Below are 14165 nucleotides of genomic sequence, written 5' to 3'. Positions count from 1 at the left end.
AAGTAGTTAAAATACTAAAAGCTTAGCCAACGTGATTACATTGCAAACTTTAATCTGCTATGACTACACCAAAGATGTTTCGCCTAGCTGTCTATCGTCCTTGCCGATGTACCACAACCGCATTGTGCGTCACAATGTGTATTTGTGAGCCAAAAATCCATTGCTATATAACCGACAAGTCTTAGCCAAAAGAAAGGCAACCGTTTGTCCCGAATTTCTGTGATGTTACATTTGTAAGTTTAAGTGAACACTACATTATTGTATAGCAATCTAAAAAGTGCTACCAGCTTGCGTTCTCCATCGAATGTTTAGCTTTCACAGAAATATTGGGTCCTGGAATTATGCAGACCTGTGCATATTGATGTGTTGTTTGGTTTGCCGAATTCGCCACTTTCCTGTTCCACTTGAGGTGGCGACATAGGTAGATTTTACTGTAAGTCAAACACTATATAAATTTATGACGATTAATTTTAACTCGAAAGTGGAAGATGAATTCAAGATTTAAGAGACTATCTAGGTGCTTATTTAGTTGATGGATTTCTGGTAAACAACGTTCACCCTGACCAATATTTTGCTGTTAAGGTGTTAAGTTAGCCAGCACTGTGTCCATTATTCCTTGCTTTTTACTAATATTCTTGAAGTGGTTGACTCATTCCAGTAAAAATTATGTTGTTTGGTTGCCTATGATCGCCGGTTCGAATATGATGTGATGTTCATGTTAATGATTGCCTGTAACTGTAACGCTGTGAACTCAAGAACGAATCATGATAGAGGAAGAAATTAAAATTGGAATGATGACCAAGCGTGCTCAAAGGAAGAAAAGCATCGGTCCTGTTAATTACAAAGAAAGACTTTTTGTCCTTACCAATAAAAAACTTTCCTATTATGATGGGACAAAAGAGGTACTTATGAGTTGACACATGGATGTCGTAAAAACCAACTTTTGCATTGTTATTGCAATTTTAAGATCAACTGATTTATGATGTTATATTTTGTTCCTGTTTTACTAGGAGTTACACAAATAATCCACAAGCATTTTCAAATGTAGAGATATATATACTTGTTGTATGACATACAATCTTATTTTTGTTCGCAGCAAAGAGGCAAAATCAAAGAAAGTTTTGCGCTTAACACCATTTCATCTGTTGCACCAATTTTAGATGAAGCCCTCAACAGAACCAGTGCTTTTCAGGTATTTTGCTCAATATTACTAATTTTGATTTTTACAATAGTTAAATGAGTTATTTCATTAGGGTTGCATTTTTTTAAGTAGCCTAATTAATGATCGTTTTTTTCCTTATTAAAACACTCTAGGACAGTGGTTTTCAAGATTGAGTCCAGAGTACTCTGTGACTGTCATGTGAATTTTTTGAAATACAGTTGAATTTCATTAATCTGAACCACTTTGTCCCCAGAGTATTGTGCGGGTTAAGTGAGGTTTACGGAATACTGAAATAGGATACAATGCATTAAAAACATGAGAAAACTGTTTCTTATAAATTTGTGTCAGAGGGTTAGATTATGCGTTAATAGAATCTAAAATTGCGAGATCTCACTACGCCTATTTACATGGCTGAGATGGATCGGTGCTCAAGTCGACTTGTAAATGTTGTCATATATTCTTGCATTCCATGCATTCCATCTGATAAAGCTTCAATTTACTAGGTCGGTTTCGGATCGGATTTAATTTGTGTGGGGCGAGGAACTGCTTTTCGCACGTCAGTTTAGGTTTGGAACTTAATTATATTTCTCAAAGTAAGGCTTTCTTGACCATTGCTTTATTGTCAATTCATGTGAAAGATGAGGTTTAGTTGTAATGATCACAATAAATTGTCCAATACTAACGAGACGAAATCAATACAATGACCTGCTGTTACGTAGATGGGAATTTCTCACTTCTGTATCAAACATAGGTTCGGCTTTTTAGTAGGCTACCAATTGTTATTAGTGACATTTTTTTTCATGCGTTGCAAGAGATGCATATTGGTAATGGCTTTTAGAGAAAAGGCAGAGGTGACAGGTCTAGCCTAGGTTCAATCCGACTCACAAAACCACACATTTAGTCGAAGCAAATGTGTTTCAATTTCAACTTATTTTTTCTCTTCGCCAACAACGAGAGAGTCATATTCTAATCCATCTTAAGCGCTCATGTAAATGGGCTTACTGTAAATTGAAAAGGAATAATTTATTTAATTTTTTCACCGATTTCTTTCACTGAGATTCCTTTAGGGCCTTAAAGTTTTTATGTCTCAATACCCCTAATAATGATCAGCTTAAATCTGAATACCATCCGCCAACAAAGTGGTGAAACTGAACTGAAAGCAACGTTTTATTGATACCTTGCTACAGTATTATTACGTGACAAACAAACATTGCAATCGTAATGTGTGATTACCAGTGACTGTTAAATACTGATGTACAAAATCGATATCATAAGTAAAGTTCAAGCAATGAAAGGTTTCTGCTGACCCTCAAGAAGCACTTTTCTGACCCCTTGTTGAGAACCACCGTTACAGAATGTGCAGCCCTAATTTGAGCAGAGCATCAATTACACTTACACTACTAAGCTACTTTCGGTCGATTACATTTTGCGCATTACAATTACTATGTAATACAATACATCTTTTATTCTGAAATGAAAGTAATCAATACACCCGAAACCTAGTCGCAATACTCCCTGGGGGTATTTAGACTTTTGGTGTCCCTGACCAGAAAAAGTTATGCAACCCCTGTTCTTGGTAAATGCAACCTTTCTAACCAAAAACTTGAAATTGAAGTCATACTGTGTGCAATTTGTAGCATATATATTGTATACGTACTATAATTAAATCATTTCATAAATAAAGTAAATTTTTTTAGATTGCCCATGATGATTGTTATTTATATTGTTGTGCTAAAAATGCAGAAGATCGTGATCTCTGGATGAAAGCCATAACGCAAGGTTAGTGTTGTGTCAACCTGTCCTAAAAACTGATTCTTTTAATCCCTGCTTTCAATTTTTCTTTTTAATGCTGCTACTCTGTTATCGAACTATCACATTTTTAAATGTGATGAAACATTTTTTGTTTCGTCAATCAAACATCCATTCATATCAATTTTAATGATGTTTTTTTAAATAATCATGTAGCATGCCAGATGTTGGGCCACACTCTTCAAACAGCTTGCCACCCCAACATTTATGATAAAGGAAAATGGCAGTGCTGTTTAAATAGCAATAAAAATGCCAGTGGCTGTGAACGTTTAAGAAATAAATTCATTGACCGACTTCCTGCACCAAGTAAGTTGCAGTTCCGTTGAAAATATATATATAACATGGTACATATATAGTGTATAACTGCATATATACATATATAGAATATTACTACACTATATGTAATTTGAGATAACCCCATGTTATCAAATGCGACACAGTTTGTTATTAACTGAGTTCATAAGTTGCCATTTCTGTCGCTTTGCTGGTTGTTTGTTCTCATGCTCTATGGTGTCAAATCTTTATTTATTTAGTAAGTGTTAATAAGTTGTTGTATGCCTTTGGTAGTCAAAGATATCAAAGCTACCCGTGTGAAAGTGGTTGGAAAGCATAATACAAATATGACAAGAGTACATAGTCAACTTGTTTAAGAAAATTTATGATTATCATATATGTAATATGAAGAATGTCAAACATGGCAGTACATGAACTATTAATAGCCTTCTTGTTTTTATCACAATAACCGATACCGGACTAGGCTAGAGCAAACAGCTAAGACAAAACTCTACTGTAGGCTAGCAACATTACCGGTGCAAATACACCAACCATACGATAGTTTAGACTTATTTAATGCAAAATTTTCCCTTTAAACACTAAAGTACGCTATTATCATACCTATTACTTTTTACTTGTCTGTCACAGAAAACATTGTTTTTCCTTAATTTAATGTTCTTATGGTTTAAAATTTGAAAATAATGACTAATGGTTGAACAATTCATAGTATAGTGAGTAGCGTTATTACGCGCTTTGGACCAAAATAGTGAAAAATGTCATAGTAACCTTCGTATTTAGAGCCATAACTTCTTAGTACGTTTCTCGATGACTATGGTTTTTTACACAAATACTGGCCTTGATTGTTGCCACCAATTGTTGAAAGTTCTTAGCAAAAACTCAAAACGCAAAGTGGTTATTTTCAAAGGTTTTTAGCAATTTCTGGTTGAAGTAGTCACGTGATTGATCTGAAAATAACTGAATATGTTATGAATTGACTAATGAATTCGTGCAATAAAATTGTTAAATGTGGTCTTATAATTATCGTGGTAGTTTTGTCGAAAAAAATCAACTCAAATCAATCAAAAATTTTGAATCAAAAAAATTTTTTGATTCACCCCTTAACATCCCATAAAGTTTCAAGTAAATTGACCCAAACACCACTAAAATATTAAGGTTTAAAAAATTTAAAAGTGGGAAATCCCCTTAGAACTTCATCTAAATGAGAAAGTAAGTGCGTAAAATTTTACATCTGTACAGGATGTGCGTCTGCTAGAAGTAGCTTTGCTTAAAATTATAAAATAAGTTATAAAAATTACATTCAAAATCTGAAAATTTACGTTTAAGCCCGATTTGAGGCTGTTATTATCAGATCACGTGATCTAATGTAAGTGTTTGTCTTTGTTTGGATGGGGAGAAGATAGATTAACAATCGAACAAAGTTTCATTGTTGTATCGTTAATACTTTTCGAGTAACGTTAAAGTAAAAGCTGGGAATGTAAAGATCTCCGATAGTTATAGTCACATGACAAAAAAAATTTTTTTTTTCCACACATTTTGTGACAATAAAATTACTTCCATGAAGTTTCAAGAAATTATCTTAACGTCACATAAAGTTATGCAAGAAAAGGTGAAATTTTTGGCGTCAGCAAAACACCCCTCATAAATTGCCCTATATATTATTATCAAATGACCAGACGTAATCGTCATAAAAGTGGTATGTTGGGGGATCAGGTAGCTTTAAAGCAATAAAGTTAGAAAGAAAGGTGACAAAAGATATAGGATAAATTAACTGTCGAAAGGCACCAAAATTTTAAAGTTTTCAGGGATTTCCCAAAAAGTAGTCACGTGATCAGTGATCACGCTCATATACGAACTTGACCGAGATTTTATTAAACCCCACCCACATACCAAATTTCATGTTGTTATTTATGCCAGTTACCGCACCAAACACATAAAATGAGGAGAAGAATACGTAAAACAATATATTAGTAAGAAATGATGATGTAGTTTTATGTCGAAGCTAAATTAGTGTCATCGGTAGCCGACTTGCAATGGATGTCATTTTGTTAATGGTTTTAGTTTTTCAATTGCTGCTTATTATTTTTGGAAGAAAGCGGTTTGTTTAGTGATTACTTTATGTTACAAGCAAGACTTGGATGAAATTTTATCACTTGGTCCTAATACGATTAGATTGGGGATTCGTTGGTGTCAACCTACATGGTATTCGGGTTTGTGTGAACTCGAATAAACTTTAATTCTCCCTAATTTTCAATTTCTTTTAAAAAATATTTCAGAATGAATTTCTTGTATCACATTAAAGAGTAATACAATATATTTAAAAACAGCGAACATTACTTAAAGGCTTTTAGTTGTCAGTAATTTTGGGTATTGTGTAATAACCAATTAGTATGGATGTTAATACTTTTATCTCTTACAGGACGTGTTTGGGTAATTACTCATAAACTACATTAACTAAACCAAATATATACCCCAATTTTCACCATTATTTTAGCAATTCAAGTTTGTTTATTTCTACCAAGATCAAAATCGTTTGCCAGAAATTCCGAGACCTCAAGCAAAACCTGTAACTCCACGACGCACTAGTGTAGATTTTTCTGGTTCTTCAACTGGAGCAGGACCTAACCTTCCATTACCTCCTAAACCTGGTACTTCAGCAAATAAGTTTGCCACCCTACCCAACCGTATGAATCCACCTGGCATTGCTGAAGCCGTTTCTAAATGGCCTGCTAGCAGAATGAATCCAGTGAGCCAAAGTAATCCACATTTCAACCCAGCTAAAGTTCAGCAGCATGGTTCAAGGACCCAGTTGTCAAATAATTATCCGCAGCACACACCAAACCGAGAACTACAGAGTGGATATTCTTCAAAATCACCATCTATGGGTCCAATCCTTGAAAACTCTCAATTCACTCATAGGAATTTTTCTGCTCCAAGATTATCAGAAGGCGGTTCTGTTTTCCCTTATTCTGAGCAAGATATGTTCACATCAATCAACAACCACCAGACAAAGGTTCCTTACTATCCAGGTGCAAACAACACTAGTGCACAAATTCCAGTGGCAAAGTACGAGTTCACATCCCCAGATTTTCAAGGTCAGACTTAGGTTGCTTGCACACTAATTAATTTGCATTAAACAATTCATGTTTTCAGTCATTTTTTTCATCAATCACTCTTTTGGTTATTTTAATTTGAGCATGCTTTTAGCAATGGCCTGTCATAGATTTCTTTCATTTTTTGGTTTTGCACAAGAATTGAGCCTTATCAAACATTCAGTTAGTGGTCTTCTTTCCAAAAATATGTACATAAGGTACATTCTCTAACAGTTTTTAGCAGTGTTAGTTCAAATGAAAATAGTTAGCACTGTTCAGTATATACAGTGACTTTAATTGCAGAATGTTTTCATAAAAGAATTTTTAATAAAACACAGGTATTCACATTCCAAAGTTTTACAATTAATTGAATACATAACCGAAGTTATTCTAGATACATTTTAAATAACGGAGTGTGTCATCGTTGTAGTTTAATCATAATGACTACATGGGTCATAGGTAGGGCAGTGAATGACATATAACGAGTGACGTTGTGGACTGTGGTGACTGAAACTGACTTGCGTACATTGGAATATTGGATGAATTGCTTTCACATGCTTTTGAGGACTTGGAATTTAAGAACAATATGTCACAATGCTCAACACTGGCTGTAATTCAAACAACTGTTGAAATTTTATTTTGATGTTATCCAAATAGTATAAATTTGTCATTTAAAAACGTTGACAAAATCTTTGTGACATACCTATATTCGAAAACCAAATTCCGTACATTTCACTTCATCAGTTGTTTTATCATTTAATTAGAATGCACTGAGATCGAAGGCAATTAAATTCTATTCTATTTCCTTGATTGCTGATCCATATCAAGCCTGTTGCATTCCGATTTACAATGTCATGAGTGGTACTTCTTTTACCTTTCTTTGTTCTTAATCTGTGGTTTGAGTTATTTGTAACTGGGTTTGTTCATAATTTAACACATAAATTTGTATCTTGTGTACGTGTTTACATTGTAGGCACGGATAGGTTGAGTTATCTTCATATTATTATGTCTGTATGGTTTGTTATTTAAAGGAGGTAATTGCTACTGTTATGTTTTAATAGTCCCGTATATGTCTGGTTAATTTGTTACTGGTATTTCAATGATAGCAAATGGTAATTTTAATACCTGTAACTTCAGGTACTGAAAAGTATGCCTGCTATTTTAAATGCAGTAAATGTGGCCATTGTCAAAACATGAAGCTGTATAGTTGCTATTTCTATACTGCTTTTTCATGTGTGTATTTGTTACCCAGGAAATTACCTCACACTATTATTTTGAGCAGCTGTGAAGTCACTTAGTAAAGTGTACGACCTTCTCTTGTACTGGTATTCTGACAATAACAGTACCAAATACTTTTTAATTTTTTGTACTTGATCATTTTTCAAAAGTTTTTATATTGAATTCTCTGTATCAATATTCAACTGTAATTAAGGAAATTATTGAATTAATTTTTCAATTGAATTAATAAATATTTCTTTTGTTTTTTAATTTTTCTTAATTTTTGAAACCTTTTGTTATATTGCGAATATTTGCTAAAACATACAAAACGATTATTATTAAGCTGAATATCAAATAAAATTTTTCTTCAATAGCTCGACCTGTCCATGAAGAACAAAAGTCAGTGGTTATTGCCCTATATGACTTTAAGGTATTTTCCTTAAATGAACGTTATCGGCTTGATTAAGTTAACTTTACACGTATTTTGTTCATTTTTGCTTTTTTGTTTGGATAAAAGCGTTGCACTCCACAAATTTCCACAATAATTTAGCTAAATGTTCCAGCGATAGCTGTCATAAGATTTACAGCATCCCGAAAAACTCGATCTTTGTCATTCTACAGCCTATGGAAGCTGAGGATATTGCTTTGAAAAATGGAGAAAGATATACCCTTCTTGAAAGCCACAAACCCCATTGGTGGAAGGTCCGAGATAAATATAACAAGGAAGGTTATGTACCTGCTAACTACCTAAAAGATGAGTCTAGCAACAACCTGGAGACAAAGGAGTAAATATTAATTAGCTTATACTGGACTAAAAGTATTACACAAAGTAAAATGAAACTGTAAAAACAATCGGAAAATGAAATTTAGTCAATTATTACTATTCCTTTTATCTGTACGAAACTATACTTAAGTTTTGACAAAATTTGTTAATTCATTCTTGACTGGAACTTCTTTTTGTACCGTTGCTTACAGCGAAAAAAAAAGAATTATGTTCTAAGTGGAGGTAAAATAATCAAAAGCCATTAAAATTGTGTCACAAGAAGGTAGTATTTTTCTTCAAACTACATGCCCAATGCAAATGGCTCAGTTGACTTTGTCAGTTGTTAACCCGAATTTCTTTATTGATACAGTTGGTTTCAAAAAGATATTTCACGAATAAGGGCAGAGTATATTTTAAAGGAAGATGGAAGAGAAGGAACATTTGTGATTCGAAATTCATCACAAGCTGGCATATACACATTATCAGTTGTATCAAAAGGAGGAAAGTAAGCTATTGAACTAATGTTCGTAAGTTCATTATTTTCTGTTTTTGAGCTTACAAACACGATTAATCTATCACAATCACATTTCTTTGTGATTTCAAATGTGGTCAACACAATCATTTGTTGCAGTGTAAATGGCACCCCCATGGTGAAACATTACCACATCAAAGAGAATGATGAAGGCAAATATTACTTGTCGGAGTCCCACCCCTTACCCTCTATAATTGAATTAATCCAGTATCATAAGCACAATGCTGGTGGTAAAGTATTTAAACATAATTTGTTTGATATAGTTAATAGGCCTATACATTACAGTACTGTAAGTCTCTATCTTCAATTGAATGAAAGTGACTATTATCTAGTTAATTACTTGGTCTTAGTGAAATATATGGCAAATGGTCATTGCTTTTTTGTAAAAGTGTTTCTTGGTTAAGCTTTTAAAATTTTGTTGTATATATATGCAGTTTTATGCAGACTTTTTCCTGATTTAAAAATCTTGTAACTATATATTCTTTTATGCTAAAAATTTTGTTGATGATTTCTGGAATTTTGGAAAACACAGGCTACAGGCAACAGATGTGGTTGCTAATCCATTGTTGTAAAAGTGTCAAGTATTGTATACATAGTAGCAGGAAAGAAAATGTACATAGTATGAAAGAAAGCTGAACAGGAAACTTGCCTGTCAGTGTCAGTTTGCTTTCAGTTTTTTGACATTTATTCTAGATGAGAGATTTCATTCAGGTTCACTGCTTTTAAATAAATCATCCAGACCTATGTATCTACTACTTAATTTTTGTTGCATTCCAAATTACAGTACCCTTTTTGCTTAATGCTGGTAAAATATTTAAATGAAATAGTATAGCTCTTTTTTATATTTAGATATTGTTGACTATAGATGTCAGACTCTAATGCATTTACTAGTATTTAGAAAAAATCAAATTAGGCAAAGAAAATAATATTTTTAACCTTGAAAAAACGCAGTCGCTGTTTTTTAGTTTCATTCATTTTGTTAAAAGTTTAGGCTGTAAATTATAATAATTTATTGTTTGGACAGAGACAATTTCATGCATGCTATGACGTGCAACAGCTTTTTTAACAGTTTCCTTTGCTCTTCTAGGTCTAGTTTCCAGACTGCGACAACCTCCACTTTGCCTTCAAAATCAACCAATGACTCATTCATTCAGTAATGGAAAATGGAGTGTTGATTGGAGCGAAATCACTAAGAAAGAGGAACTTGGAAGTGGTAAGATATTAAATATTTGTGCTTTTATTCCGTGTTGAAAGTGGAATAGTTATGTTGTAAATATTTTATGTATGGTGATGTAAGTTTATAAAAAGTCATCGCCCTATTCTGAATAGATTAATTTGTTATACTTGCAGTTAGTTACATTTGCATAAAAAATATTAGAAAAGGAGCGAAAAATGTCTGTGATTATGACAACTAGTTGCTAGAAGACCCTTGTTGAGTAGTGCTCTTCTATACCACAACTTTACAGTAAATTGTCATCATAATAAAGTAAATTCATCAAAGCTTCATAGTCATATGCAATATCTACTGTGCTTGGAACCATCAACGTAAACCACATGTGCTTAGGCCAGTTTGGTGTCGTACACCGAGGCTTGTTTCGCGGAACGAGGCAGGTTGCATTAAAAATAATGAAGGAAGGCACAATGGAGGAAGAAAAGTTTATTGAGGAAGCTGAAGTCATGACGTAAGTTGGTGAAAAAATAACGATATAGTTGTGAAAACCATTAAACAATGCTGTAGAAATCCCCAGCATTTCTGCAATATACCATTGTCGCATTGGCTTAAGACATAATGTAAGACAATTATCAATTGGATTTGTTTTTTGTTAACATAACATATTTGCGTTGACTGGTATATGTTTTTCGCATGCAGGCGATTGATTCACAAGAATCTCGTGGAGCTCATTGGTGTTGTGATAAATGAGCGGCCAATCTGCATTGTAACAGAATTCATGGAGGAAGGCTGCCTCCTTGACTATATTAGAAAAAATTTAGCACTGCAAAATTATCCTGATACGTTGCTTGACATGTGTTTTCAGGTACATATGCTTTACTTATGTTCTGTTTTGTAGTCATTTTAAGGATTTCTGGAATGGGAGTGAGACATATTAGCATAGCATATTCTATGTTAAAGGTCTGTGATGCAATGAAATACTTGGAGCAGAATCAATTGATTCACCGAGATCTTGCCGCTAGAAATTGCTTAGTCGGAAAAAACAGACAAATAAAGGTTGCTGATTTTGGATTAACAAGGTCAGCAAAATTAATGTTTTGATTTATAGTCATATTTGCTTGTGTAAGTGTCTGACCCAGCTTGCTGATCCAACGTTGTCTCTGTGATTTTGTGTTTGTTTAAACTGTTATGAACAACTTATAACATAGGAACAAGTTGTATTTTGAATGAAGTTTTGGGTATCCTCTAGTACAGCGGTTCCCAAACTGTTTTCAACGTGAACCAGATATGTCTTTGGTGAACATCTAGAAACCCAAGCCTTAAAACAGTGCATTTTAACACAAAAAGTATAATGATTGTATGGAAATTTTTATGGTAGGAAGTTGCTAAGTTCGTTTTCTATGTAAACAATCTACTCTTTTCTCAAGTACCTATTCTACAGACTGGCAGTGGTTGTTTGGTACATATGCTATGAAACAGTGTATTTTATTACGAAACATAATCATCATGTTTGTAGGAACGCATAGCCATCCATTAAAAAGCTTACACAAAACAGAGAATTTCTAATTACAATCAATATTATCTTGCAATGTAACTTGCTTGTTTTCTACATGCTTAGGTAAACTATTCAACTACTGCAGATAACTAAACTTTCATACCATCAACACTGACACAACAGCCACTTTTGCATTACAAACAGTTTAAACTGCTTTGGATCACCACTCCATTGACTTATTTACCAACCAGTTCCGATTTTAAACCAATATTTTCACCGACATTAAACTATTCACAATTAAATCACAGTTATTACCCGTTTAACATCTTAACTTAATTAGCCCTTTAAGAAGACATGGTAAAAATAGTAAGCTTAATAACTTTTCTCCAAATTAATACTGCAATCAACTAATCTTGACTTGCGAGCCTATAAACCATGTTGTCTTTCACTATACAGTTGTTAAAACTTACAGATGAAATGTCTATGATGCAATAATGTATTCTATGACATAGGCTGAATTATTGCATCATACACATTTCATTCTTTGATGAAAGAGACTGAAAGAACTTGAAAAAAGGAACGTTGAAAATATATAAAACGACTTATTTTTGACCTTCGAGAACCAGGTTTGCATCGACTTCGCGCAACCCATAGTTAAGGAACCTTTGCTCTAGTACACTTATGCATGCCAATATTTGAACTAAGTATTGAGAAATTATGGCATCAACTCATTCCAATTCATGCTTTCATATTGGCATGCAGAAATGAACTGAACCTCAAAGTTTCTATGCATAACTTAAACATGGTAGTTCCTTAATGTTAAATTACTTCGTGTTTGTGATAAAACTGGTTGTGACTCTGTAAGTACCATCAGTAATGTGGTGATAAGTTGCAGCTTGAAATTGAATGTTGTTGCAATGTTTCAAAATAATAGTTGTGTTTATTTAGTTACACAATGTACAAGTAGGGATATGTAGTCTTAAAACTTGGATGTTTATGCATATAAGAGTGACCTCTACAAAACATTTAAACTTAGCTATAACTTCTATTTAGTAAACCTTAATAACATTGATATAGTTTTGTGCATTGTGTATGTGCCAACTTTTGACTATATGCCACCATCATTTTGTTAGCTGCAACTTTTTGTGCACAAACAATTTATGCTAAAAAATTTAAACGTACTTTTATTTCCAATTTTTGTGTTGCAGGTTTGTGTTGGATGATGAATACACAAGTTCTTTAGGCAGCAAGTTCCCTATAAAGTGGGCGGCACCTGAAGTTTTAAACTACACCATGTTCAGCTCAAAATCTGATGTGTGGGCGTTTGGGGTGCTCATGTGGGAACTGTTTACTGGTAAAGTAATATTAACAAAGTGTCATGCACATTATCACGAAGTAACATGCATCAAATTGGGTTTTATGTTAGGTGGCCTAATGCCATACAGGGCTCTGAGCAACACTGATGTTGTGGATCAAGTTGCCCGTGGTTACAAACTTGAACGTCCAAACAATTGCCCTCATGAAGTTTACAGAGTTATGAAGCAGTGTTGGGAAATGGAGACGGAAAAAAGACCTTCTTTCGAAGAGCTATTAAACATATTAAATGATCTTATAGATGAGATTAATGCAAGTAGCCAACCTCAAGGCTTTTATTATGCACGCTGAATTGTCTGAACCATTTTATTATTTCTTGTGTGATTCGTGATCCAACTGTTTCAGAAATCTTCAAACTGACACTAGTGCATGACCAAATCTAAGTGCACTTGAGTGATAAAGTAAAACTGATATTCCAATGTATTTATATTTGTGAAGGTGATTGTTTTTTAATCAAGGGTCTTTCATACTCTGTGGGTAATCTACGAATCAAATCTTTTATTTCAGGTTTTGTGTTTGTATCTTCATTGTGAAAATGAGAAAATGTTTTATGTCAAATTTTAGTTTTATAAGAAATGCTTTCTGTCACTTCATAGTTCATACCGTTGAAACTTAAACATATTTATTGAAACTTACTCATATTTTGGTTGAATAACCCAGGAAACAGCATTACATTTACATTAGTTATTGTCTGAATTACACTTTGCAGTCGTGTTGTGCAAGCTTTTAAAACTGCTTATTTGTTCTGCTATTACTATTGAAAATAATGAGGTTTTAACAAACATTAAGTTCATTTCCAAATATTTTGTGTCAGAGACCTTCTTGTTTAAGTATAATTTATTTGTGCAATCCTACTCTACGGTATGACTGTTACACTGGGTGAACATGAACATATGCACTTACCGACCGCATTAGTAAAAGGTACAAAACAGTAAGTAACGATAGTTTTAGTGAGTATTTTATTGCGTGATCATCAGTAAGTTCTTATTTTTGGTTGATCAAGGTACTAGCAAACATTCACAAGATACCGCAGTTGCACTTTAACCAACTTTATGCTTAATATAATTCTCTGTGCAATACCTACTTTTATTGTAAAATATTTCTAACATACATCGTGAAACTTGTCTTCGTCATATTTTTATGATTTGTTATATGTCATTGTGCTGATGAACTAAAGTGCATCCGCATGGCTGATGTCCAATTTCAATCTGTGGGATTTTATAATGATATGCCAATAAAGTGATGTATGATAGCTTTG

The 14165-nt window shown here is 33.4% G+C and overlaps 1 protein-coding gene across 2 annotated transcripts; it reads left to right on the top strand.

The window, feature by feature from the left end:
- Positions 1 to 560: 560 nt before the first annotated feature.
- Positions 561 to 14159, top strand: LOC143469451 (tyrosine-protein kinase ITK/TSK-like). Of its 2 annotated transcripts, XM_076967147.1 has the most exons (15): positions 561 to 902; positions 1097 to 1192; positions 2860 to 2941; positions 3128 to 3277; positions 5785 to 6357; positions 7947 to 8002; positions 8194 to 8357; positions 8706 to 8840; positions 8967 to 9097; positions 9955 to 10080; positions 10432 to 10549; positions 10738 to 10903; positions 10999 to 11117; positions 12742 to 12887; positions 12960 to 14159. In XM_076967147.1, exons 1-15 carry the CDS (start codon positions 765 to 767, stop codon positions 13196 to 13198), a joined length of 2439 nt encoding a protein of 812 aa, XP_076823262.1. In that variant the 5' UTR covers positions 561 to 764; the 3' UTR covers positions 13199 to 14159. The 2 variants fall into 2 exon arrangements, with proteins under 2 accessions (XP_076823262.1, XP_076823269.1); XM_076967154.1 differs by lacking the exon at positions 5785 to 6357 and having other exon boundaries at positions 562 to 902.
- The last annotated feature ends 6 nt before the right edge of the window (positions 14160 to 14165 follow it).

The sequence above is a fragment of the Clavelina lepadiformis genome, chromosome 1 (assembly GCF_947623445.1).
Source record: "Clavelina lepadiformis chromosome 1, kaClaLepa1.1, whole genome shotgun sequence".
In the NCBI taxonomy this organism is placed as follows: domain Eukaryota; kingdom Metazoa; phylum Chordata; class Ascidiacea; order Aplousobranchia; family Clavelinidae; genus Clavelina; species Clavelina lepadiformis.
This window is presented reverse-complemented; position numbering and strand designations above follow the sequence as displayed.

Excerpts from the sequence above, each read along its gene's own strand:
- LOC143469451 (XM_076967147.1), top strand. The coding sequence starts at position 765 with ATGATAGAGGAAGAAATTAAAATTGGAATGATGACCAAGCGTGCTCAA. Across the intron at positions 6,358-7,946 it reads CACATCCCCAGATTTTCAAG|CTCGACCTGTCCATGAAGAA; the intron begins GTCAGACTTAGG and ends TTTCTTCAATAG. Across the intron at positions 8,358-8,705 it reads AACAACCTGGAGACAAAGGA|TTGGTTTCAAAAAGATATTT; the intron begins GTAAATATTAAT and ends TTATTGATACAG.